Source organism: Wasmannia auropunctata, unplaced genomic scaffold (assembly GCF_000956235.1).
Source record: "Wasmannia auropunctata unplaced genomic scaffold, wasmannia.A_1.0 LD334991.1, whole genome shotgun sequence".
Taxonomy (NCBI): Eukaryota; Metazoa; Arthropoda; class Insecta; order Hymenoptera; family Formicidae; genus Wasmannia; species Wasmannia auropunctata.
The window spans coordinates 276315-298900 of record NW_012027899.1 but is presented as its reverse complement, the minus strand read 5'-3'; the positions used below and the strand labels follow the sequence as shown (position 1 = coordinate 298900).

General features: G+C 29.9%; 4 protein-coding genes across 5 annotated transcripts; 3 read left to right on the top strand and 1 right to left on the bottom strand.

Moving 5' to 3' along the window:
• Positions 1-1026: 1026 nt before the first annotated feature.
• LOC105457852 lies at positions 1027-1906 on the top strand (the record flags this gene model as incomplete). The annotated part of the gene is made up of 4 exons (XM_011702757.1): positions 1027-1223; positions 1386-1502; positions 1605-1695; positions 1853-1906. Coding segments are annotated over exons 1-4 (330 nt in total), but the record flags the coding sequence as incomplete, so codon positions are not given.
• A 3050-nt stretch (positions 1907-4956) lies between these two features.
• Positions 4957-12718, top strand: LOC105457851. The gene is made up of 13 exons (XM_011702756.1): positions 4957-5094; positions 5404-5523; positions 6267-6384; positions 6514-6778; positions 6880-6996; positions 7126-7216; positions 7374-7519; positions 7676-7808; positions 7947-7990; positions 11654-11744; positions 12075-12220; positions 12449-12581; positions 12665-12718. The coding sequence occupies exons 4-13, from the start codon at positions 6711-6713 to the stop codon at positions 12716-12718; spliced, it is 1023 nt and encodes a 340-aa protein (XP_011701058.1). The 5' UTR covers positions 4957-5094; positions 5404-5523; positions 6267-6384; positions 6514-6710.
• Positions 12719-14252: 1534 nt separating this feature from the next.
• On the top strand, positions 14253-16927 carry LOC105457847. The gene is made up of 5 exons (XM_011702751.1): positions 14253-14515; positions 14681-15224; positions 15561-15851; positions 16169-16305; positions 16405-16927. Exons 1-5 carry the CDS (start codon positions 14476-14478, stop codon positions 16563-16565), a joined length of 1173 nt encoding a protein of 390 aa, XP_011701053.1. The 5' UTR covers positions 14253-14475; the 3' UTR covers positions 16566-16927.
• On the bottom strand, positions 16899-18049 carry LOC105457849 (nucleoside diphosphate kinase 6-like). 2 transcript variants are annotated; one of them, XM_011702753.1, is made up of 3 exons: positions 17674-18049; positions 17208-17474; positions 16899-17116 (listed from the first exon to the last, which is right to left on the bottom strand). In XM_011702753.1, exons 1-3 carry the CDS (start codon positions 17771-17773, stop codon positions 16941-16943), a joined length of 543 nt encoding a protein of 180 aa, XP_011701055.1. In that variant the 5' UTR covers positions 17774-18049; the 3' UTR covers positions 16899-16940. The 2 variants fall into 2 exon arrangements, with proteins under 2 accessions (XP_011701055.1, XP_011701054.1); XM_011702752.1 differs by having other exon boundaries at positions 17208-17511; positions 17674-18043.
• Between the last annotated feature and the right edge of the window lie 4537 nt (positions 18050-22586).

The window sequence follows — 22586 nt, the reverse complement described above, 5'->3', positions numbered from 1 at the left end:
GTTGGTCTATGGCCTTATCAGCAATCTAAACTCGTTCGACTTCAAATAATTTTACTTTTTGGAATTTTAGCAACTTTTATTATTTTTCAGGTACGTTAATATTTTTAATTGTACAATTATGTATCAAATAAAATTAAATTTTAATACTTAGAAATCTTCCACATTGGGAATAAATATAAATAAATAGAAAGTGCTACATAATTTAATCATAGACTATATACATATAATTCAATTGTAATGTTATTATTACAATTTTTCTGAATGCAGTAATTTATTTTACAGTTAAAATCATCTGATATTACAATTAAACATATTACAATAAAAATTAAACATTTTTAATTTCTGTACAGATTTTTTATATTAAATTATCATGCAAAAAGAAACATCGATGATTTATGACTAATAATTTTTCAACAAAAAACTAAAATTTCAATAAAATTTGTCGTAACAAAATATTTTTTACAGTTTACAGTATTAGTGACTTTAGAATGTACTTCTGATTTACTTATCAATGTTCTCTCTTCTGCATTGTTTTACATTATTTTTGCAATTAAATACTTTACATTTAGTATTAATACTGAAGTAGTAAGTAAAATGATTTTTAAATATATATTATGTACTATGCTTATATACGGATAAATATTTTTAAAATATACTTTTCAATATACAACTAATATAATTACTTGATCAAAAGAAAAAGATATTTAAAATAAAATCTTGTTAATACAATAGATTAAATATTTATTGGAGCAACTGCAGCATACCTACGACGAGTTAACTGACAAAAACGAAATCAGTATCATCAAAAAGTACGGTATTTATGCGAAACGGTACACGATTGCATTATTGTGTAAGCCAATTGCTTTTGATACGTACAATTTACATTATATTTGCAAACTAATCAGCAAGTTTATAATGGATTTAATTATCAAGTAAAATAATTTTTAACGGATTTCAGGGATAATCATATTCAGTATAGCCGCTTTCCTTTTGTACTTCTTCTGGCCATATATTTGCAATAGTCTATTCTCCGTAAACAAGACTCGAACGCGCCCTTCGTTTCCACTTAAGACCGAATATTTCATCGATCAAGAAAAATACTTCTATTGGATATTATTCCATGCGAACATAGCCTTTGTCATAGGAATTATCGCAATGTTAGCAATAGGAACAATGCTCATAGTTTATCAACAGTATGCGTGCGGAATGTTTCAAATCGCCAGGTAAGAAAATAATTATGTATAAAAACAAATATGAAATATTTGGAATCGTCAGGTTTGAGAAGAAAATAAATATAAAACCGATAGATATGAACAATATTCTGCAAGATCGCAAAATTTGAGAAATAATATAATATAAATAATGATCAAAAAAATTGATTACAGTTATCGTATGTCACGAGCGATAACGTTCGTAACTCAACAACAGAAAAGCTTGCAGGACAAGAATTTGACTTACAAGAGAATAATTTGTGCCATAGATATGCATCGCAAAGCTATGAAGTTGGTATATATGCAATAATAATGTATCTCTAATTATTGCCATAATACATATGTATAACGTACACGCACATACGTACATATAATACTCTCTTTCTATTAAAGGTTCATCGACTCGTTTGTATATAAGTTTAAAGTAATGTTCTTCTTTTTGATCGTAGTCGGAGTGATTTGCGGAAGTCTCAATTTTTTTCGGGTACTGACTTCTTCTATTTTAAATATATGTATATGTATACTTATAAATAACAAAATAAATTACTATCAGTAATTATCAGATTTTCGTAGATATTTCTTGTTAATTTATTTCATATCATTTTGTTTTTCCTGAGATCTTGAACGCGCTTGTATTTTAGGTCTTTCAAGTGATCTCGTTTGAATACGATATTATGGGATTATCGTTACCCATGATATTTATTACAGTCCAATTTGTATATATGATAATGTGCAACTATTTGGCGCAAGAAATTATAAATCATAATGATGATATATACATCTCCGTGTACGGAAGATATTCAGATAATATTGTCATACATATCCGTCCTATGGAATATTGCAATAATAAATACTAATATTTAATTAAAAAACAAAAATGCACATGTGGTAAAAATTACTCTCAATTTTTTTGCCTTCCTTTAATCATCAATTTATGTTATGATACAGATATGCCATTCAATGGTACATAGCTCCGTTGGACGTTCAGAAGATGATACTGTTTGTATTGCAAAGGGGTACTAAGGCGTTCAATATAGAAATTGCTGGAATGTTTGTGGCATCATTACAAGGTGCAGCTACGGTAAAACACATATTTATATATTAAATAATATAGTGTTTGAAACACATGGAAAAATATAAAAGTCCATTTTTTATTATAGTTAATGAGTACTGCAATATCCTATTTTACTGTCCTTTACTCAACGAGGCACGCAAATACTAACTAGAAATATAGTAAAATAATACATAGACATTAATTATAAAAATAATATTGTCAATTATTTTAAAAGAAACATAGTTGATATATTAGATAAATAAAACCGGTTATTCATGTAATATAATTACAAGCGCATATTTATTGTATTATTAATCAATATAATAAAAACTACAATTAATGTAATTTGTATTTTACTTTTAAAAAAAGTAAAACAAACGTGTGGTAAATTAATTCACAAGTTCTTTTTGATATTTCTCAATTGTTAATTCGTTATAACGAAGAAACGCAGCATTCAGTACGCATCACCGTTACAAATATAAAAAATGGTATTAATTTTTGTTGCAAAGAAGTACGAAGTGTTCAATATGAATACTGCAAGCCTGTTCGTGAAATCGTTAGAAGATAAGAAAAATATTTTTTAAAATATAAATTAAACATAATATACATTTTAGACGGAGGAAAATAAAAAAAGTCATGTCTTCTTACAGTTATTGAGTGCCGCAGTATCAAATTTCACCGTTCTTCATATTCAACGCGAAATTAATGTAAAACAGATTAATTAATAATGCATCAATTAATAGTGGAATAACAATAGTGAAGAGACTAGTTAAATACAAAGTGCATACTTTAATCTGTAAGAAAACGCAGTTTGATTGTTGATTAATAACATCTACAGAATTAAAAGTAAATATTATTCCACCCAAATGCGGCCTTTGCCATAGGCGGTATCACAATGCTAGTGGCAGGAAACAATACTCATAATTTATCATCAGCACACGTGCGGAATGTTTCGAATCGTCAGATAAGGGAATAAATAGAAAAACAAATATAAATAATTTAAAAAATCAAAAAATTGGAAAAATTATATAATTATGATGGAAAAATTGATTGCAGATATCGTATAACACGAGTAATCACATTTAAAACTCCATAAAAAAAAAGCGTACAGAACGAAAATTTGATTTACAAGAAAATAATTTGCGCCGTGGATATGCATCGCAAAGCTCTGAAGTTAATATTTATGCAATAATAATATGTGTATTTCTAAATAATTGTCATGATACATGATACATGTAATGTACAGTCACACGCATGTATATGTAGGTACATATAATACTCTCTTTCTATTAAAGATTTCACGTCTCATCTATATCTAGATTTGAAGTAATGTTCTTCTTTTTGATAATAGTCAGGGTGGCTTGTTCAACTTTCAATTACTTTCGAATAAATACTGATTATTATTTTTAAATATATTTATAAATAACAAAATAAGTTTACCATCAGGTTTTCATAGACATTTCTTGTTAATTTATTTCATACTATCGATGTCGGTTTTCCTCAAGATCTCAAATGCTTATATTTTAAGTCTTTCAAGTAAAGATTGATTATGATATTGGGAAAATATCTTTTTCTGTAATATTTATTATTGTCCAAGGGCGATATGCGCCAATGTGCAACTATATGGCGAAAGAAGAAATTATTATAATAATATATACATTTCCATTACGAAAGATATTCGGATAATATTATCACACATATCCGTCTTACGGAGCATTGCAATAATACGCTGTTATTTAATTAAAATCAAATATGTACAGTCGTGGTCAGATAGATTACGGCACTTTTTTTATAGATTTCTAATATATATTTAATAAGATCGTATATATTTTATAGGTAACTAATATATTTTGCAAATGCGAACTACGATGTACTATCTTTAGAGATAGCATAACACCAATCGTGATTCGCATTTGCAAAATAGTGCGTTTTGAAACCTATGAAAAAAGTGTCGCAACCGATCTGTACACGAATGTACATGTGGTAAAAATTATTCTCAATTTTCTCTTGCCTTTCTTTAATCGTCAATTCATGTTACGGCACAGGTACGCCATTTAATAGTACTTTCAACACGGCTCCGTTGAAAGTTCAGAAGATGACTGTTTCTATTGCAAAGAAGTATCAATGTACAAATTGCTGGAGTGTTTGTGACGTCGTTAGAAGGTGCAGCTACGGTAAAGACATATGTATTAGCTTATATGTCAAATAATACATGTTTAAAACAGGAAAGATAAAATTAATTATTCGTATAATAAATAAGTCATAATCGATATATTGAAACGTAAAAACTGATCATCTATCACTTCTCTGAAGGATCAAAATGAAACTTATGAGTTCAAGAACTACAAAACGAATGACTAAGTACGCTACTGAAAATTGCCAAATACGCCTGCGCGACTTTTTGTCAGAGAATTTAGAAGTATTTTTCTATAAGAAATCAACATGCGTTCAATTATCTTATATCGCTTCATATATATTACTGACTTATTCACAAATAAAATTGTTAAATTGCGCGTGTTCCGCTCTCGTGGTAATATTTCGTTACATTTTACATGACGTTAAATTAGATAATTTACATTAAAATTTGAGAACATCAAAGAAAATAGAGCAATAGAATATCAGATGAATCGAGAGAAGAAAATAAACTGATCTCGCTGTCACACGCATCTGCATGCACGTGAAGAAATGACCTGCATCGACCTTTTACATATTAGCCTAAATCGGTTTTTGTTACTCACAGTTGGTCTATGGCCTTATCAGCAGTCTAAACTTGTTCAACTTCAATTAATTTTGTTATTTAGTATTTTGGCGACATTTATCTTAGCTCAGGTATGTTAATAATTTTAGTTTATTAATAATTACGAAAAATAAAATGTTTTTGCAACTTTTCACTGCATTTTAATATAAATTAAAATCATTATGAGATCATCATAATATTATAAATATTATCAATATTGTTTTTACAACATGTGTATGTTATGACATATAAGAAATTTTAATTTCTAATTTCGCTTAACTATATAGATTTTTTCATATCAAATTATGATATATTAAAAAACAATTAAGATCTTTCGCTGGTTGGATGAGTAAATAATAATTTCAATACAAACCTCATCGTATAAAAAATTTCTTTTACAGTTTGCAGCATTTCTGACTTTACAATGTACTCCTGATCTTTTCATCGATATTGTCGCATCTGCATCTATTTACCTTATCTTTGCTGTTAAATATAGTTCATTTAGGATTAATATTGAAGTCGTAAGTAAAACAATAGGTACTATCTAGTGACTAGTCATCTAATTCATAATTCAATCCAATCTATTGGATGGACAATCAGAAAATTCCTGAAATTTATTCGTTGTTATTTTATGATAAACAGAAAAATAAATTAAACACTACACAAAAAAAGATCTGTTATAATAATTGAAAAATTTCAATAACTTAAAAATTAAACTTTAAAAATGAAATACATATGATATTTAACGTTAATAATTATAATTGTTTATAATTACTTTTTCGAAGAATCCAGATAAATTTCTTTCATGGAAATGCATGTTCGTATCGAAATTTCGGTCGTGTTCAGATATGCACTGTCAGTAGTAAAAATCTATAGTATGCGTAAAGTAAACTATAGATGTTCAGTATTTGCAGTGTATATCTCGGAGCACAGCCTTTCTAAATGTAATTATTTAAATTTTTACATTTCGTATAAAGTTTATTTTTACATGTTCATAAATGGATACTCCTTTTGTACAATATGCAGATAATGATAATAAAATTGTTCTGCAGTGTAATGTTAAAGTTATTTTATTTTGTTGACTAATTACTTAACAGCTGTTCACCTTCTATTCTCAAACGTCATGCAATATATTATGTATTATGTTAAAATATGAATTACTTTTCAAAAATAAATATTTCTGAAAACTAGTTCTTTCTTTATACAATACAAACACAATTCCTTTTAAATAAAAAAAATAGTATATATAATACTATTAAAACAGGTAAAATATTTGCTGGAGCAATTGCAGCATATATGTAACGAGCTGACTGACAAAAATGAAATCAATATTATAAAACAGTATGCTATCAATGCGAAACGTTATACGATTGCGCTTATACGTAAGACTACTGCTTTTGATTTTTTGTAAACATTTTAAACACAAATTGTATATTATATTTGGAAAATCTAAATGGTGAGTTTGTAATAAATTTTTTTATCAAAAAGATTAATTTTTAAACATTTTTCAGTATTAATTATATCGGGTGCGTTCATTTTTATTTTAAACCCAATTTGGTCCGGTTTTTTTGACATCTTATTGCCTATAAATAAAACTCAATCACATCGTTCGTCAGCATTTACGACAGAATACTTTGTCGATCATAAAAGATACTTCTACTTAATATCCTTCCACGCAAACGCGGCTTTTGTCATAGGAATTATCGCAATGTTGGCACCAGGAACAATACTCATAGTATACCTACAGCATGCCTGTGGAATGTTTCGAATTGCCTGGTAGGAGAATAAATATGAAAACAATAATGAGTAAAAAATTTGTACAAAAATCTGAAAAAATTAGAGAGACCATTTAATTATGCTAGAAGAATTATTTGCAGTTATCGTATTGCACGAGCAATGACATTCGAAGCTCTACGAGAAAAAGGCTTACAAAACGAGAATTTGATTTACAATGGATTAATCTGTGCCGTGGATATACATCGCAAAGCTATGAAGTTGGTACTTAAGCAATAGTAATAAGCAATTATATATGTATATTTATAATAATTATGATAGCATAATAAAGTACGTATACATAGTCATATTTGTCTTAATAAAAGATTAATATGATCATTTATTTGAAGATTTTCTGACTCGGCAGTATCTAGATTTAAAGTAATGTTCTCGCTTTTGATAATAATCGGTGTGATTTGCGGGAGTCTTAATACTTTTCGGGTAAATACTGCCTTCCTTTTATTAACATATATACGAATAACAATAATGAGATTAGTTATGATCATATTTTCATGAAGACAATTCTAATTAATCGTTAATTCGTTTCAATTTGATTGAATTTTTATGATAATCATAAAAATGTCCTTATATACTTTAGATATTTCAAATGGCATCCTTTGGATTCGATCTTGAAGAACTTTCATTACGATTAATATTTCTCATCATTCAGTTATGTTATATGTTTATAGGCAATTATCTTGCACAAGAAGTTATAGATCACAATAATGATGTATTTGTCGCTGTGTAAGGAAAATATTTACGTAATATAATTATATGCACGTATTCATTGTATAAATCAATATAATAAAAAACACTCGTAATATAGTTTAGAAAACGTGTGATAAAATTATTTTGTACCTACATTTTTTTAATATTTCTTAATTATCAATTATAACGTAGGTACAACGTTCGATGGTATGTAGCTCCGCTGCAAATACAAAAAATGATACTGTTTCTTTTACAAAGAGGAACTAAGACGTTCACTTTGAATATTGCTGGATTGTTTGTAGGATCACTAGAAGGTGCTGCTACGGTAAGAAAATATAAAATATAAATAATAATAATAATAACAAATAAATATCAATAATAAAATATAAGTATTTCTTTGGAAATGTGTTTAATGTAAAATGTATTTCAGAAAAAAAATTTGTTAAGTCATATTTTATTACAGTTGTTGAGTACTGGAATATCGTTTTTCACCGTTCTTTATTCTACGCGGAATTAACTGGAAAAACAAGTTAACTAAACTAGTACAACGGAATAATTAAAAAACTAATTAGTCATAACACTTATTACATGCCATAATTTAAAAAGACATTGAATTTATTAATAATTTCGATAAAATTGCAAGAAATGTTAATTTAAAAAATAAACGTGTTTAAAATAACGGTGTTAGTAGTAAATTATTAATAAATTAATAGATTCATCACATCAATATATGTGATCTAAGCGATTGCTTTTCTAAATAATCCAACATAACTTACGAACGCACGCATCACGAAACAAAAGAAACATGTCATTGCATTACTGAAAATTAACGAATGTTTGCGTGATTTTTGTCGGAAAATATATGTATAAATATTTTTTATAACAAATAAACATTCATTCAATTTTTCATGTTGCATTGACCGCTTAACTGCCAATCGAATTTTTAGCATTCAACTTTAAAAGATATTTCTTATTAATAATAATTTATAATTTAAATCTAAATTTTTACTTCGTAAGTTATATAAGTTTTCTGCTTAGTTCTTAATATTATTCAAATGAATTGTGTATAGATCAGCGTATAAAATTCAAATTCGAAGAATTCGTACACAAAAATAAAAAATATGATCAAGAAACTACAAAGATTATTAAGTACAAATGCTAATTCGTCAAAATTGATAATGTTACAAAAGATACAATAGGTTAACATGCAAGAACGAAAACGTGAGTACTTTTATTTACTTACTGATATTAGCAGAGAATGCAGAATTTTTTACTTACAATTAGATGCTACACATTTAATGAGCATTGATAATTTCTACATCACACTTTACAGCATCTTTTACTTCGCGGGAAGTAATAACTTCTCACATGATTCGTATCAACTTCCGAAACAATTCGACCGATGCTTCTAAAAGCTCTAACGTATCCTATACGACTGCACGCACGGGAATGAAACGCGTAAAGCAACATCGCCGGAATCGAGCGAATTGCGCTTGCGTAGACTTGAATAAAGAAATGAACCTTATGTGTGTTTTGCTGTGTGAAATAAACAGCTGCTGAATTTCATTCGGTGTCAAATCGATCGTCTCTCTCTCTCTCTCTCTCTCTCTCAACAAAATTGTCAAAGTAATTGTCGTGTTCTCACGACAGTATTTTACATTATAATTCACATTTGTTAAATTAGGCTATAGCATATATCGCTTTTTAGAATTTAGCGTAAAAGAAAATTTCAGAATTATATTCAATTGTTCGGAAAGAGGGGATACGCAGAACTTTGTCGTCTCTTTTGCAATCAAATGTGTTTCAATGCTTAACGAGAGATGATTTTTGTTCCGACCCAATATTTTAGCCTTAATCGAATTCTTCTACTCGCCATTGGCTTATGGCCGTACAAGCAATCAAAACTTATTCGACTTCAATTAATTTTGCTTTTTAGCATTTTGACGAGCTGCATTATATTCCAGGTATATCAATATTTTTAATCGTTTTATTATGCAGTAAATTACTATATTATTTAAAATTAATTATTTAATATTAAATATATTATTAAATTATTTAATTTATTATTAAATAAATTATTTAATTATTTGATATTAATTTAATTTTTAATATTAAATATATATATATATATATAATGTATATTATGTCATTTTATAATATAATTTAATTATATTAAAACTACAATTATATAAAAGCGATATATACTACTATTACAAGATTATCATTTATAAAATAAGCAACTGACTATTTTATATAATATTATCTTAGATTAATTAATTGTTACTTAAATCGTTATTCAAATAAAAAAAACAATTTTATTAATAAAAGTTTTTCAATAAATTTGTTAATTGTAGATTACAACATTTTGGACCACAGAATACACATTTGATCTTGCCATCAAAATCTTTTCTTACATATCACTTTTTATTTCATTTATAATTAAATATAATTCGTTTTTGATTAACACTCAAACTGTAAGTAAGATTTTTACTCGTTCATTATAAATAAATTTTTATAATCTTTCCCATATTTCACTTATAATTAAAATATTTTCAATATAATAGATCAAGTATTTAATGGAGCAACTGCAACAGATTTATAATGAAATAAAAGATGAAAATGAAATTGCCATTGTAGAAAAATATGGACGTTATGCGAAACATTATACAATTAAAATGATACGTAAGATAAAATTTATTGATTTTTTTTATTTGTCGCGCAATAAAAAATAGATTACAATTTCCTCTTATAAAAATTAAATAATAAGTCACTTCGCTGCTTTACACTTATATATTGAATGTTATATTTTTATCAAAATATGTAATATAATGAAAATACACATACACACAATTATCTTATTTTTATTATTATTATTATTATTATACTTAAAATGGAAAAATTAAAAATATTAAAAAAGTAGAAGCAGAAACATACAATTTTTTGCAAGAATATACGGCAGTAATTAGAAGATAAATAAATTTATAAAATATAAAAGAAATCAATCTTTCGATAAATTAAACGTAATAATTTAAGAATATTTTCGAAGAATATTCTTCCGCAAGATTATTATATACTTCTTCTATATACTCTTCTAATACTTCTTCATTTGTTTCTTTTTTTTACTATTTTATATAATGGCATATTCCCAATATGTCTACATATACGTATATGTACATACATGCATTATAATTTGTTTACAAACAGCAAAATATGATTGTTTTTTTAAATATGCTCAGAGATTGCATTGTGCAGTACATTTACTATTGCTTTCGTGGAATTGTGGCCACATATTCTCAATATCGTTGTGCCCATAAATGAATCTCGACCACATATCACAATGCCCTTCGTGATTGAATACTTTATCGATCAGGAAAAGTATTTCTATTTAATCTTGCTACACATAAACGCAGCTACTTGTATAGGAGCAATTGCATATATAGCAACAGGAACGATGCTCGTAAGTTATCTTAAACATGCCTGTGGAATGTTTAAGATTGCCAGGTAAGAAAAAGAATACATAAAATGTATAAAAAAAGATGTTTTTATAAATAGAATTATTTGTCGTCTAAAATATAAAGAAAGACTTTACAGTTACAGCAAAATTATTATTTATAGCTATCGTATCGAACGAGCAATGATGGTCAATATTATAAAAAATAACACGGAGAATGAAATTATAACTTATAAAGCAATGATTTGTGCCGTCGATATTCATCGTAAAGCAATGAAGTTAGCAATAATACGTATACAGAGTGTAGCTTAAATAGCTCTCATTAATTACAAAGCATTATTCTTTGAAGCGATCATTACTGCAGTAATTACTTCATTGAGCATTATAAGACAAAAATGATTCAGGACTTTTCGACACAGTTTTTTGCAAAAAATAACGCTATATAATTAGCGCTATTTAAAATATATCTTGTATAGCATTTTCAAAGTGTTCTAATAGCAAAAGAATAAGCTTTTACAATTATCTCTAAATTAATACTACTTCCTTTTCTTCTTATCAATTACATTAAAAAAATTGGATAGATTAAATATATAATATGCTTTGTAGTATATTAAAAAAATAATATTTAGAAATGAACAATGATATTTAAAAATAATTCAAAATTACAATTTTTTAAATTAAAATCTCCAATATATGTAATATTTTCTTTATTTTTAAAGTTTTGCTGAGTTTTTAATATCCAACTTTGAGGGTTCATTTTTTTTTTTAATCGCAGTTGGTGTATGTTGCTTAAGTCTTAACCTTTTCCAAGTAAGTTTTTTCGTGTTTTTATGTAACATATATTTCAGATATACCTACTTATGATGTAATATGTCGATCACAATATTTTAAAAAAGATCGATGATCAATTTAATAAAAATAATACAATAAAAAAATTATAAAAGAATTAAGAAACTAACAATAAGTTTATTAAAAAAATTAAAAACTAATTCTAAAATTATTTAAAAAACAAAAAACATATATTTTCTTGTATCTTATTTTCTAATTGTCTTGCAATTTATATATATAAAATCTATATAAAATTATCTATATAAAATAATTTATGTAGATAAAACATTATAGAAACATGGTATATTTCAGCTTTTTCAAGCTTTAGCGTTTGGCAACAACAAAGAAGAACTTTTATTACATCTTCTAATTGTAATCATCATTCTTTTATACATGTTCTTAGCTAATTTAGCTGGACAAGAAGTCATGGATCACAATAATCATGTATTTTTTACTATGTAAGAAACAATTTTATATAGTGTTTTCTATTGCTTATATACAAGTATATATATACATATATATATACATATATATTTTGTGTGCGTAAATAGCATGCAAATATAAATACATAGTATATAATAAAATTAATAGATTTACATGTTCACGCATATAATTGTGCGTGTGTAAATCTATTAATTTTATTATATATTATATTTTTAAATTATGAATTGTCTATTTTTCTACAGATATAATACTCGCTGGTATTCAGCGCCGTTATCTATACAGAAACTGATATTATTTTTGTTACAAAGGGGTAGTAAAACTTTCAGTCTTACCATTGGCGGATTGTTTCCAACATCCTTAAGAGGTTTCGCCTCGGTAAAAAAAAACTTAAAAAAATATTATATATCAGAATATGTACACATCGCATAGGTAAAATAAAGGAAAATATATCGTTGCAGCTAGCAAGTGCATCAATATCTTACTTCACTGTCATATATTCTACACAACAATGACCTGAAGAAACATCATCTAATAGTATATATAGAAATTAAGTAGGTAAGTTCAAAAACAAATATCCCTCGCTAACTTCTCTAACTGTTCGATAAGTTATAAAAAATATTAATGTTTTTCTTTTTTTTTAATCGTAACGCTATCTAAAAATTAGAGAGGAAAGAATTAGTTGATTTACATATGTATGTACATGTAGTATCGATTATAGAATCGACATGACATCGATAGAACTATAGGTATTTTTCATGTAAATATAAACATAAAGCACAAAAATAAAACAGAAAGTAAATAATAATTAATGTACACAAATCTTATTTTTTATTTATTGCACTTCTTAAAAAATCGATAAATTGATTTTTTATATCTTAATAAAAATCTGTTTTTTCATGCATAATCATGTGTAAAAAGCATAAACCATGAAATGTCGAAGATTGATGAATGAACTGATGATTCTAATAATACAGAATATTATTATATATGGGCATAATATTTGCAGCGATATTATTAAATAAAGAAAAATATCATTACAACAATTTCATTCTAAGAAGTGGATAAAACCACAAAGGAGAAATAGGTACACAATATTTTTAACAATAGATTATCTAGATATAACAGTAAGTGTATTCACATTTGAGAAATAAAAACAGAAATATAGAGAAATTTAAAGAAGATAAATCCGAAGTCTGTAATATCTGATGTTGATGTATTTGGTACAATTAAATAAAAATACCTATATTATATAAATTATCTAGCATTTGCCATCCGTACAAAGATGAATAAATGTCTTAATATAATTTTTTTTTAAACAATTACAGTTTATAAATTTGAAAAGTGCGAGAAATAGTAAGACTTTATTCACTTTTCAATTAGAAGTTAATAATTAACTGTTCTTTAAAAAATTTTCAAATTCAAACCTTTTCTTATTAAATTTTATTTAATATATATCTTGTCTGTTATACATATTAAAATCAGTAATATTTTTAAATAGTTTTATCTTCTATAAACTGTAACTTTTATAATGTTCCACTTAAAACTTAATCCTAATATATATATATATATATATATATGTGTGTACTGTGTATCACTTATTGTTAGAATAATTCTCATATGTATATATAGTAGTACCAGTATATTCTCACATTAAATTATTATTAAATTATAATTTTAAACAGCTTTGTTAGACTGTAATTAAAAAATTTAGTGATACATATGTAAAATTAATTTTATCGATATTATTGATGTTATATTATTACTATTGTTATATGTACATATTAATTTTTCTCTTTTTTTTAGTTACATTGATTGTACATATACATTTTATTGTATAAAAAAATCTTTTATGCATGTACATTGATGATTTATAGTAAAGTTTATAGTAAAAGAAAACAGAAAATTTATAAAGTAAAAAATTTAGCTAAAAAGTAGATATCTCTCATGACCGGCTGTCGATACAAAATATTTCAAGACTGACTCACCGACCTATTACTTCTACATGAATAAATTGTTTTATTTTGGATGTTGGCGATACTGGTGTGCCTTGACAGATTAGGGGTTATACGCACTACGCAGCTACCATCCGGCATGTAAACAAAACTGTTTATGTAGTAACGGCAGGACAGCGGCGACGTGTGCGCAAAACGAAAATTATGCGGTAAAGAGATATCAGTCGGATGTCCCGAAACGGTGCCTTTTTTCCGAAATGTAAAATTATAAATGTAGCAAAGTGACAATATTGGCAAATACCGTTCTTCTCAGGAAAATGAAAGTAACGACGTTGAAGGGCATCTTTCCCGACCCCAGTAAGTAACATCACATATATTTTTTATTGGACAAATCGTTCAAAAACAATAAATAGATTTTATTTCACAAAATGCTACAGACAGAAAATGAATTGAAATTTGATCTCAAATGAGTGCACGAGAAGTAATTGATAACATGCTGTATCTCTTGTTTGTCGCTGTTAGAGCCAGTCAGAAGGAAGAATTTTATTCAGGAAAATGTGAAGAGTTTACGACGAATGGAACAATGCTTTCAAGCGAACAAGGAGGTGGAGGAGCTACAAAAGTTACAACTGAACAAGCATCACAAGAATACAGACAAGTATCAGAATATACCGGCAAAGGTGGTCTCTAGCTTTCGGGACAAGAAGAAACATGAAGGTTATAATGTTGATCGAGTGTCAAATGACAAGGTGGAAATTGACGAACAACCTCAGGACAAGAATAGGACCAATGTATTCGAGTACGATAGAAAGCGTACTGCTTCTACTAAAAAGGTTATTGAACCAGGAACGAATAATAATGTATCAAGCGAACAAAAGAGAACTGGCAAGCATAAGAGTCAGCAGAAATTGCAACCAAAGGTTTCGTCCGAACCAAATGTATTGCACAAATCTGATAATGCTGCAAACAATTTGGATACACAAAGCACTGTTAAGTACAGAAATCAGGGAATTCAGACTTTAGATACAGATCAATTAGAAACTATATACTCTGAAGGTGTTATTCGGTAAGTATATTTGGAGTTATATAAATTTTATATGCCTATTATGCATTTTAATATTATGAAAGTATTAACAATATGATAATATTAAATTAGACTGAAGTAAAACTAATTAAAAAGAATTTTGAAAATACAATTCTCAATACATTTGATTTAGTTTTATTTTTTTTTTCGGATTATTTTTTTAATTTTGTCTTTTTTATATAATTGACGTTTTTACTTTAAATAAGTTTAATTAATCTTCTAATTTATTAATATTATTTAATGTTAATGACAGAATTGATAGTGTTAGTAAGTGAGATTTGATCTATTTGATCTAATTTTTTTTATCTTTGTCAACAGATGTCCATCAAAGAAAGTTACAAAGCACGAAACGGCGAATAACGGCGATTTAAATAAACCACAAGAGAAGACCTTGAGGAAACAATCTGATTCTCCTACAGATAGAGGTGATATGCATGGTCTTGAAGACTTGCAAAAAGTCGATCTACGAAATTCCATGTCACCGGCGCTTAAAGAGGAGATTGATTTTATTAAATTGAATAAAGAACGCACTTCTGTTGCTAACAAGCTGATGACGCAACTTAACAATGGCGTGCCACCTTCGAATTATCGCAAGGGAATTGTGCCTAAGTATGATATTGCATCTTTTCTTCTCTAATTTTCCTCGACTTGAAACTAACTTTGTCTACTATCTTTTCTTATTTTTCAATCGACTTTTTTTTACACTATAGTACTTTTTTTGAAATATTTTACGTAGACATACTATGAAACTTAAAAATCTTTAGATTTTTTTTATACAGATAAATGCAAGTATTAAAAAATGTAGAAAATTTAATGCAATGTATTATAATAATAAAAGATGAGATATTAATTTGACTGATGTAAATATTATTAAATTAGAAGGCGAATTTAATTAATTTTTCTTTTTCTAATAATTTTTCAAATAGATATCTTCGAGAGAGAAAAGAAGCACAAGAAAAGGAGCAAAAGGCCAAAGCAGAAGCATTAAATTCTGACTGTCCAGAGGGTCACGTGCCTTTACCTGATCACGAACGCAAGGAGACGTTAAGATTATTAAAAAAAAGTGCGTATCTATGGTATAATAAAATCTAACAATAGCCATCATTATTTGCTTTAAATGTTTGATCATTCAAATTCACTGAATTGTGTTTCTGGAATGCAGATTATCAGGAATATGTCAACGAATTAAATATGATGCCCATAAAAACGGATACTCTTAGAGCACAGAGGCGCAAGATCGAGATAGAGAAGCAATTGAATAAACTGGAAGAGGGGATCAAAGTATTTTCACGTCCGAAAGTTTACGTGAAGATAAATGCATAGATTGAGTTCTGCAGAAGAAAGCAATGTGTATACGTTCATAAATGTTGATTGTCCATCCACGTTTCAATCCAAAATATCATATATTATTTCGAGAATCAAATGTGACAAACGATCGTATTTTGTTGTTGCAAAATGGCGAGAACTAGTTGTATATATTTCTCATTAAACTAGTCAATTTTACATATGGTACATATCTATATGAAAAATTGACTTGCTCGATTGACGTCTAGCATTAAAAAAAATTCTACAAACAGAGAGAAATACTATTGAGCTATTTTCATACAAGCACAGTCTAAATTTTGCTAGCAATTATGTAGATGGGAATATCTCCTATTAAAAATATAAATATTTTATTTAATAAATTAACGTTGTACATTAATTATTTTGTAATCCGTTCATTTTGTAAGTCTTGTCAATGGTGTGCACAAAGGACGCTGGATCGAAATGCAATCTTCCCAAGTTATAGAATATCTCCTCGTTGTCGTGCCACTGTTTTATATCAAAATTTTTAAAGAATATCATTATTTCCCTCTCTGCGGATTGTGCTGAATCTAGAGTGAATTAACGTTAATGTCTTTTTTTTTTCTTTTTAATACAAGGTTTTGCATTCCGTCGAGTATATACGGTATTGTGACTGATTACCAGATCCGTGGGTGGCATTTCTAGTATCCGACAGGCCGAACATTCCTCTGATGGTGTCCTGTGCATTGTATTGCGCCTGATAGACCTTAGTGGGGCCCATCAGTTGTCGCCATTTGGCGATAGCGTCGTGACGCGCCAATATGTGAATGTCAGACGGCCCGCTACACATGAAAGTCAACAGGCGGTTGTAAAAGAACTTGTTCTTGTGCTCCTTGTAAAACAGTTCGGCCTCCTCGCGAGAGATCATCGACCTGCGCGATCTGACAACTTTGAAATTATTGTCAATTATTAAATCGCGAATCTTCTGAAAAATCGAGTGCGAACTTCAGTCATTGGATCTTCCAAATCTCGTTCCCTCGACGCTAATCGACGTGGGATCGTGTAAGTTTCCACCTGTTATCCTGCGGATAACCTAACCTGCATTCTCGCTCCCATGAGCATGAGGAAGTGAGGTTAGGTTACGTACCTGGACGACAAACGGAGATTTGACGACGTGCGGCTTGAGTATCGCCAATGTCAACTGGAGATAATTTCTCGGCTGCATGTCGGCATTCTCGGCGGCTCATCTACGAATCGAACGAGCTACGGCGGCATCGATCGTTACCGCGCGTTACGACAGACGCCGAGGGACGCAAACATCACCACCACGTGTGTCTCATGTTACTCGCTTCGGAGTAACGCCGCGCGGCCACGCTCATTCATAACCGGACCGGAGCACGGAGACGGCCGATTCGTCTGACTGCAGCGACGACTTCTACCACTGGCTTTCACAAATATCGATTTTTCTTTTTTTTAATAATTTCTTCATTTATACAATGATATAATTGTATGATTATTGTTTAGATGATTATAATTTCTTCAATTTATACAAGTTAATATATTTGTACATTCTTTTTGTACTAATAACAACGATGGAAATTTCCTTTATACAATAGTATTTAATTCATTCCATTCGGTCCATGCCGTTAAAAGATAACAGCTTTTTAATTTCAACTTCTCGATTGTCACTGTATGTATATATACATTGTACATATTAATTATACAGTCATTCGTTGCCTTGCTATTATTATATTATTTTTTTTAAGATATCAGATATCACGTGGATTCACGTTTCATGTCGTATTTCAAGTATCATAAGTGATTTCGTTGTTTGCTGCGTGTTTCTTGATCAGATAATATCGATCGTAAATTTTAGGGACGTATAATGCAATAGCTAAGACAGAACCGTTGAACTATAAAAAGCAAACGTCTATCTATTTCCGACTGAAGACAGTTTCGGTGGCATTGAGATACTCTACTGCGTATCATCGTACCTAGACGTCGTTGGCCCGGTGAAGACACCGAGGCGAATGAGAGAGGCACTGCACGGATACGCAAATACGTACATTCGTGTGCGCTCGCGCAAGTAAAACGAAGTAAAGCGGAAAGAAGCGAGAGAGCATAAAGTAAAGTAGAATGGGAAACAATACGTAATGCCGCCGAGTTGCCAGTAGAGAAGCCAGCCAGCCACTATTCCCTCCCCCCTCGACCCCGCTCACCCGATCTTCTCGCACCCCTCGCAACCCGTCAGACCATATCCGCAACGGTCGATCCTACCTTCCCTTTCTCTCCTGTTGCTCATCCCGTTGCTACCCTCCTCCGCCGTCCGCGTCATCCTGTCTCTTTCCCTCCTTTCCGTTCCCTGGTATTCTCAGTGATACCGGGAGAGAGCCATTCGAAGTACAATGGCTGGCTATAAATTACCTCTGGAAACGCTAGCATTAGATCCTGCCGGATTCACCCTTTATATACAAAGCCGCCGCTCGCGAGAGGGAGAGAGCTTAATTGAGCGACCTCGATATAGAAATCGCGATACGAATCATGGACTATTCGAGTCGTGTCCTCGAGAGTTTCATGTCATTTGAGACTGGTGTCAGTGAGAGGTTTTCTCTCTCTCTCTCTCTCTCTCTCTCTTTTTCTGCCTGTTTGTGTGCATCCTAAAATAATTCGGATCTAACATGATTGTATAGGAAAGAAAACTGCTTGGAAAAAATAAAAACACGTCATACATATAAAGAATTCAATAGTTTATAACTTGCATGCTTTTTATCATTGTACAACTTGTTAGTTCTAGCAATACAAAAAAAAGATTGCATGTTATGATCATCATTGGCCTGTTTCGTGAATATAATTGTGTTAAACAATATATGCAGTTATTGTAGAAGATTTAAAAGAAGGCCGAATATTATTTTTTGCTCTATACCTTTAAAATTATATTATAAAATATTTTATAAGATTATTTCACCGTTTTATTAATCATGAAGCTACAATTGTTTACATAAATATTTCGTAAAATCCAGAAATTTTTATTTTTTCCGAAACAGTCTTTTGCTCTTATTCTCTGTTCCGATCTTTATATATAGAAATCTCTACAGAAATTTTTAGTTTTATTGTAAATGTAAAAATTTAGTTTAATTTTTACGAATTTTAAGATGAAAAATAGCGAAGAAACAGAGCTTCGAATCTTTTTCTACGGATTCCCACAGCTCGATTTTCTTTTTATTTTGCAATACGAGCGCTGTTGTGTTCTATCCATCGGAAAAAATTTCGTGCCTTTCGGATTGATTTATTGCAACTAATTCCTGCCTGAATGGTAATCGCGTATTGCGTCCACTCCGCGGTTGGTCTCGTCGTTAAACTCACGCGCACGTGTCCACGTATTTACACACATACATAGGCAAGCAAATGTAACGAGAACGAGCGCGCGAGCGAGTGACAAATTACGAATAAAATATTGATTCGCCCGTTGCACCGCCGGTTTGTCGGCGCGAGCGTTACGCCGAATTAATGTACCAGCGTATATAATTGCACTACCGTTCGTATTAATTACCCGTTCGTAAGCTGCGTCAATCTCGAATTGCAGCAACATCGGCCGTACCTCGATTATTCCAACAAACTGTATCCGCGAGAACAGTCCTCGTTATATCCTCTTTTCCCGAAACGCATATTTCGATTTCATTAAAATTGACTGTTTACCGGCAAAGATGCAGTAAGACGAAGATTCTTCTAATCAATTGTTTAAGTTAGTAAAAGTTTAATTGTGTCATTCGTATAATTAATTAATTTAATACCTAAATGTCGTTTGTTTTATTGATTTTTAAGTTTCAGTATTTCGAAATGCTCGTTTTTACTTCATAATATTGTGATACAAGAAAACATTCTCTCTGTCAAAATGTTTTCCTTCAATATTCTATGTATAATATATTCTTTTAGAAGTTTTGATTGAAGGAATAACTTTTATTGAATCACTAAGAAACAACGAAGATAAATGTGTCACATAAATTAAAAATTATTTGTGAATCTTATAGAAAAATTCACGTTGTAAATCTCACGTTTAAAGTAATAGTTTCGATACAAATTTTAGATGCAAATTTGCAAATGGAATCTGGAAAGAGCCCTGCTAGCTTAAACAAATCGTCCATCACATTATCACCGCGGTTATCACTGATACTCGCGATGTATCGCCGGATTATCCGGCTCGTTGACCGCGCAGCTATGGTGGCGAACGGACGATTCATTGAATAAAAGAATACAAATGAGATCGCGGAAAGTTTCAAATCGAATTCCGGTGGAAGTTTTACGAGCGGATTGTCCGTAAAAACGGCGAATCGTGTTTCGTGTTTTCCCAACCTCTTTTCTCTCGGCTGGACCAGTTCTGGGTCGCTTCAATCTCTCTTCTGGGTCTCTCTGTTTTCTCTCTCTCTCTCTCTCTCTCTCTCTCTCTCGCTCTCTTTCTTTTTAGTTTTCTTTTATCTTCCACTCCTTTTCTGCGGTTACACGACGATAAACGACAACAAACAGCTTCTTTCGGCCTCTCGGAAAAACAACTTTAATCGCCTCTACCCTGCGCGGTTTGGCGCTTGTTACCGAAAAGTGGGACTTTTCGAAGAGAAAAAGCGAAGAGCGTGGCTGAATAAAGCGTAGCGAATGGAGAAACAACTTGAAATTAATACAGGAAATAACTATGAAATTGAAGAAATGTACGAGCTTAAAGAGAAAGGCTAAAGAGTATAAGTGGTAGCGGTGGTAGAAAATTTATCCGAAGTCTGAGACAGACTAAATGAATTTATACAAGGAATTCATTCCGCGTAAATTGTAATTCTTTTAACTTCAAATATACTCTCTAAATTTTTGAAAATATTTTTTGCCTTACCTTCAGTAAGAATATTTCAAAGTCATACAGTTTACTTTTACATCAAATATGCGCACAAATATTTATTACGCTGAAGAAAGCGGTTGAGGAGTCAAAAGTTAAAAGGAAGATCTCCTTAGAAAGTTTATTCGCTACGGGCGAATCTTCTCCAGTAACTTTAACCGTGAACTTTCGCCGGAATGTTTTTCCACAGCTGCGAGGAATCGTTCTCGAAGCGTTTTTAAATAAGTTCGGCGAATTACTGGCAATCAGACTGGAATTATTTTTTATTGAAACTATAATGGCGTAATTCTGAAAATATATAACGACATAAACTCTTTTTTTCAGAAACCTCCATCATCTAAGTCATAACGGTTTCAAACGAAGAAAGAATTTTCCTTGAAATTTTTCTTAAATAAGTTCTATATAATTTCGGATTATTAAAAACTCAGAATTAACTAATTTATCAATTATGTACATTTTTCTCAATTTTAGATTAATCCTTTTATGATATTTGATTAGCTTATTACTTTTTTTCAAAAAATTTCATTTGATTTATCACCCTTCCCGCTGACCTCGAGGAAGCATGTTTCTTTATACATATAAGGATAATATACAAAAATATATCTTATCCTTAAAATATATATCTATATTACTCTATATTACATTCATATTACTCTTATTTTTATTATTTATTGAAACATCATTTTTTTAAATTTTATTAAATTATTATTAAAATATATTGTACTGAACAAAAAATGTCTTTTTTCAGCTGTAAAGTGTTTTTTTAGATTTCTAAATTGATAATTTTGTCATATCATGTCATGTATCATTGCCGTTTTTTGTGAACTTAATTTCGGTGGTTGATATAAGTGGTAGGGGCATTACAGCCTTTCACAACGGGGTGCTAAGTTACGCCAGCTGTCGTAAGGAGGGTGTGGAAATCAGGGACGACGAGCGAACCGGGGGGAAACTTAATTCGCCGCCGACACACCGCTAAATCTGAACGACTCAGGCCGGATTCGCCAAAGATTTCGTCCTTTCCCGAATTCTCGCTCACGAAGGGCGCATCTCCGGCCTGAGAACGCCACTTACTCATTCCGTTCCCTCCCTTTGAGGTCACTTTACTCCAACTCTCTCCATCGTTCATTAGCACTCCCTCCCATTTCCTGCCTCTTATTCCTACACCTTCAGAAATGCAGCTAATT

Bases quoted from the DNA above. Each gene is read 5' to 3' on its own strand.
- LOC105457851 (XM_011702756.1), top strand. From the start codon at position 6,711: ATGTTGGCACCAGGAACAATACTCATAGTATACCTACAGCATGCCTGT. The intron at 6,779-6,879 runs GTAGGAGAATAA...AATTATTTGCAG, and splicing joins GGAATGTTTCGAATTGCCTG to TTATCGTATTGCACGAGCAA. The intron at 7,217-7,373 runs GTAAATACTGCC...TATATACTTTAG, and splicing joins GGAGTCTTAATACTTTTCGG to ATATTTCAAATGGCATCCTT.
- LOC105457847 (XM_011702751.1), top strand. From the start codon at position 14,476: ATGAAAGTAACGACGTTGAAGGGCATCTTTCCCGACCCCA. The intron at 15,225-15,560 runs GTAAGTATATTT...CTTTGTCAACAG, and splicing joins TACTCTGAAGGTGTTATTCG to ATGTCCATCAAAGAAAGTTA. The intron at 16,306-16,404 runs GTGCGTATCTAT...TCTGGAATGCAG, and splicing joins GTTAAGATTATTAAAAAAAA to ATTATCAGGAATATGTCAAC.
- LOC105457849 (XM_011702752.1), bottom strand. From the start codon at position 17,751: ATGCAGCCGAGAAATTATCTCCAGTTGACATTGGCGATACTCAAGCCG. The intron at 17,512-17,673 runs GTACGTAACCTA...TCGATTTTTCAG, and splicing joins AATCTCCGTTTGTCGTCCAG to AAGATTCGCGATTTAATAAT. The intron at 17,117-17,207 runs GTAATCAGTCAC...AATTCACTCTAG, and splicing joins AAATGCCACCCACGGATCTG to ATTCAGCACAATCCGCAGAG.